The sequence below is a fragment of the Limulus polyphemus genome, unplaced genomic scaffold (genome assembly GCF_000517525.1).
Source record: "Limulus polyphemus unplaced genomic scaffold, Limulus_polyphemus-2.1.2 Scaffold11981, whole genome shotgun sequence".
NCBI classification, from domain to species: domain Eukaryota; kingdom Metazoa; phylum Arthropoda; class Merostomata; order Xiphosura; family Limulidae; genus Limulus; species Limulus polyphemus.
The window spans coordinates 9,652-14,153 of NW_013677591.1; the positions used below are offsets into that span (position 1 = coordinate 9,652).

At 33.7% G+C, this 4,502-nt stretch overlaps 1 protein-coding gene across 1 annotated transcript in view; it reads left to right on the plus strand.

Annotated features, from left to right (window-relative positions):
- LOC106476887 (lisH domain-containing protein C1711.05-like) overlaps positions 1-3,897 on the plus strand; it is a 12,930-nt gene extending 9,033 nt beyond the window's left edge. Inside the window, exon 4 of the mRNA XM_013937503.1 lies at positions 3,407-3,897. Within this exon, the coding sequence (XP_013792957.1) occupies positions 3,407-3,897 (491 nt within the window). The remainder of the gene's footprint in view (positions 1-3,406) is intronic.
- Positions 3,898-4,502: the final 605 nt, after the last annotated feature.

Below are 4,502 nucleotides of genomic sequence, written 5' to 3' on the forward strand. Positions count from 1 at the left end.
CTGTTTAAAATAGAATACCCTGCGCTAAAACTTGTGTAGGATGCAAGAACACAGAAACTGTTTAAAATAGAATACCCTGGGCTAAAACTTGTGTAGGATGCAAGAACACAGAAACTGTTTAAAATAGAATACCCTGCGCTAAAATTTGTGTAGGATGCAAGAACACAGAAACTGTTTAAAATAGAATACCCTGGGCTAAAACTTGTGTAGGATGCAGGAACATAAAAACTTTTTAAAATAGAATACCCTAGGCTAAAACTTGTGTAGGATGCAGGAACATAGAAACTGTTTAATATAGAATACCCTAGGCTAAAACTTGTGTAGGATGCAAGAACACAGAAACTGTTTAAAATAGAATACCCTCAGCTAAAACTTTTGCAGGATGCAGGAACACAGAAACTGTTTAAAATAGAATACCCTCGGCTAAAACTTGTGTATGGTTCAGGAACATAAAAACTGTTTAAAATAGAATACCCTCGGCTAAAACTTGTGTAGGATGCAGGAACACAGAAACTGTTTAAAATAGAATACCCTTGGCTAAAACTTATGGAGGGTGCAGGAACACAGAAACTGTTTAAAATAGAATACCCTAGGCTAAAACTTATGGAGGGTGCAGGAACACAGAAACTGTTTAAAATAGAACACCCTCGGCTAAAACTTGTGTAGGATGCAGGAACATAAAAACTGTTTAAAATAGAATACCCTAGGCTAAAACTTGTGTAGGATGCAAGAACGCAGAAACTGTTTAAAATAGAATACCCTCAGCTAAAACTTTTGCAGGATGCAGGAACACAGAAACTGTTTAAAATAGAATACCATAGGCTAAAACTTGTGTAGGATGCAGGAACACAGAAACTGTTTAAAATAGAATACCCTCGGCTAAAACTTGTGTATGGTTCAGGAACATAAAAACTGTTTAAAATAGAATACCCTCGGCTAAAACTTGTGTAGGGTGCAGGAACACAGAAACTGTTTAAAATAGAATACCATAGGCTAAAACTTATGTAGGATGCAGGAACACAGAAACTGTTTAAAATAGAATATCCTAGGCTAAAACTTGTGTAGGATGCAGGAACATAAAAACTGTTTAAAATAGAATACCCTGTGCTAAAACTTATGTAGGATGCAGGAACACAGAAACTGTTGAAAATAGAATACCCTAGGCTAAAACTTGTGTAGGATGCAGGAACATAGAAACTGTTTAAAATAGAATACCCTGCGCTAAAACTTGTGTAGGATGCAAGAACACAGAAACTGTTTGTTCCTGCATCCTACACAAGTTTTAGCCTAGGGTATTCTATTTTATAAAAACTGTTTAAAATAGAATACCCTCGGCTAAAACTTATGTAGGATGCAGGAACACAGAAACTGTTTAAAATGGAATACCCTCGGCTAAAACTTGTGTAGGATGCAGGAACACAGAAACTGTTTAAAATGGAATACCCTAGGCTAAAACTTGTGTAGGATGCAGGAACACAGCAACTGTTTAAAATAGAGGTAATAAACTACATTTTAGTTACCATTATTGGTAACTAAACCATTATTGGACGACTGAAACTTTTCCTGTGAATGCTTAATCTGCACATTTTTATCATGTTTACAAACGGCTGTGATTTAGTGAAACACTGAAGAAGTTAAATAAGTAAATCTTCATACTTTTCATGTCATCATTCCTGTTTAGTGGCACATGACCATCGGTGTTGGTGGTATTCACCAGGTTAAGTAACTTATTGTTGATGATGATGGTGGTATTCACCAGATTAAGTAACTTATTGTTGATGATGATGGTGGTATTCACCAGATTAAGTAACTTATTGTTGATGATGATGGTGGTATTTAGGTTAGGTAGCTGCTTATTCTTGTGTTCTTGGTACTTGTGAGTAGGTCAGGTAGCTGCTTATTCTTGTTGATAATTGAGTTTTTTTTTGTAAGTGTTAAACAACAACTGTTTATACAAGTTTATTGGAGGCTGAAGGACATTTCCTCACTCAATTAATTTATAGATTATCTGGTGCATGATAGCCTTTAATTGGAATATTGTGGTCTTTGCTTATGAATCAATCAGAAGATAAAAGTAACCAAACTTTGTATTGTTAATAATGATAGTATGCTAAAGTTCTTTATAACAAGTTGATATCCTTTGGATTGCATGTCTGTGAACATCATCATTACAAAATTAGCTTCTTCTTACCCTGTATTTATTTTTACTGAACCTAGTGAAAACATGAGACTTATTTTTCATTAGAATATTTCATAAACTGTTTGGGGAGATTTGTTTTTTGCATAACTAATATTGTCCTTCTGACAAATCGATTTGCAGGTAAGAAAGTGAAAATAAGAACATTTCATTTCATGTTCTGAACTATTGTTATTATTATATTTAGCTACGAAATAAGACATTTAACTTTGCTGCATGCTCAGTTTAGTATAGATTGAGAAAGTATCTTACTAAGTGGGTAAGTACCAAACAATTTTTATCTTACAAGTGTAACTTAGGAACGTTTCTACAGCCATGGGCATAAGCTTCCTGAAACAATTGAACAATTCCAGAATATTTTAGTTACACATTCTTCTCTGTCACTTGACAATTAACTGTACTTGTCAGTGACCCATGTGGATTACCTTTATTCTCAACCACTTTACTAATAACTGTACTTGTCAGTGACCCATATGGATCACCTTTATTCTCAACCACTTTACTAATAATTGTATTTGTCAGTAACCCAGATGGATTACCTTTATTCTCAACCACTTTACTAATAATTGTATTTGTCAGTGACCCAGATGGATTACCTTTATTCTCAACCACTTTACTAATAATTGTACTTGTCAGTGACCCAGATGGATTACCTTTATTCTCAACCACCTTACTAATAATTGTACTTGTCAGTGACCCAGATGGATTACCTTTATCCTCATAATACCTCCATTGAATAGTGTTTTTCCTCACCTTTAATATTTACATAATAACTGATATACCTGTAAAAACTGTTGTACATAATGTGTAATAATTTATAGTATTAATTACCACTTTGTGCTAAATCTGTGATATACCTGTAAAAACTGCTGTCCGTATTTACATAATGATAGTATTTAATAACAAACAATGATATGAGCATAATGAAGAGTTTTGTTGATGGTGGAACATACTACACTGGTCTGTCTGTGTTGAGGTATGATATATACTAAGCAATACAGGGTTTAAAGTTAGTTACAAAGACAAGGATTAAGTGTGACAGAAATGATGTCAGCAGGTGACATAATATACGTAGAGGGCAAGTGTACAAGCAGCAAATAGACCTTGCTAAGTACGAATCGTGTTGTTGGGACCATTATCACGGTTTAGTGAGAAATGTGTCAGCTTTGATGATTTCTATAGTTTCTAAGTAGTCTCTTTCATTTTTAGGTTTGGGTGGATGTAGGAGAGGAATTTCATCCCAACAAATTTATAACTTGAGCATTGATGTAAAAACTGTGTTCAAACCTTCACATAAGATTAACACCTTACTACTTAACCAGAAAGAATCATTACCAAAGGAACAAAAGCATGGCATATTTAGTATCTCGTGTGAATTTGGAAAGAAATACACAGGACAAACATCGCATTCCTTAGAAATGAGATGCAAAGCACACAAAGGTCACATTCGTAGAGGTGAATTCCAGATATCCACTTTAACATGTCATCAATTTGAAACAAGTCACAAAATACTTTGCGATGAAGTTCTTTTCCTACACCAACCTAAAACTAAAATGGAAAGAGACTGGTTAGAAACTATAGAAATCATCAAAGCAAACGATCTCTTACTAAACCATGATAATGGCCCTAGCAACATCAGCCGTATTCGGCAAAGTCTATTTGCTGCTCGTACACTTGACCTATATCCTGTCACCTTCTGACATCATTTCTTTCATATTTAATCCTTGTGTCTTTCTTTTTGCAACTACATATATATAAAAACCTTGTATTGCTAAGTACAGATCATAGCTGAAGAAGACAGACCAATCTTTTGTTCCATCATCAGTAAAACTCTTCCTTATGCTTATATTGTTGTTTGTCTATCTATTATTATGTTAGTGTCATGTGCTTCATTACTCAAGTAAATGATAGTATTTAGTATCACCGTTTCCTAAATCTGTGATATACCTGTTAAAACTGTGGTCCATTTTTATATACAATGATAGTATTTAGTATCACTGTTTCCTAAATCTGTGATATACCTGTTAAAACTGTGGTCCATTTTTATATATAATGATATTATTTAGTACCACTGTTTCCTAAATGTGTGATATACCTGTTAATACTGTGGTGCATTTTTATATATAATGATATTATTTAGTACCACTGTTTCCTAAATGTGTGATATACCTGTTAATACTGTGGTGCATTTTTATATATAATGATATTATTTAGTACCACTGTTTCCTAAATGTGTGATATACCTGTTAATACTGTGGTCCATATTTACATAATAATGATATTATTTAGTACCACTGTTTCCTAA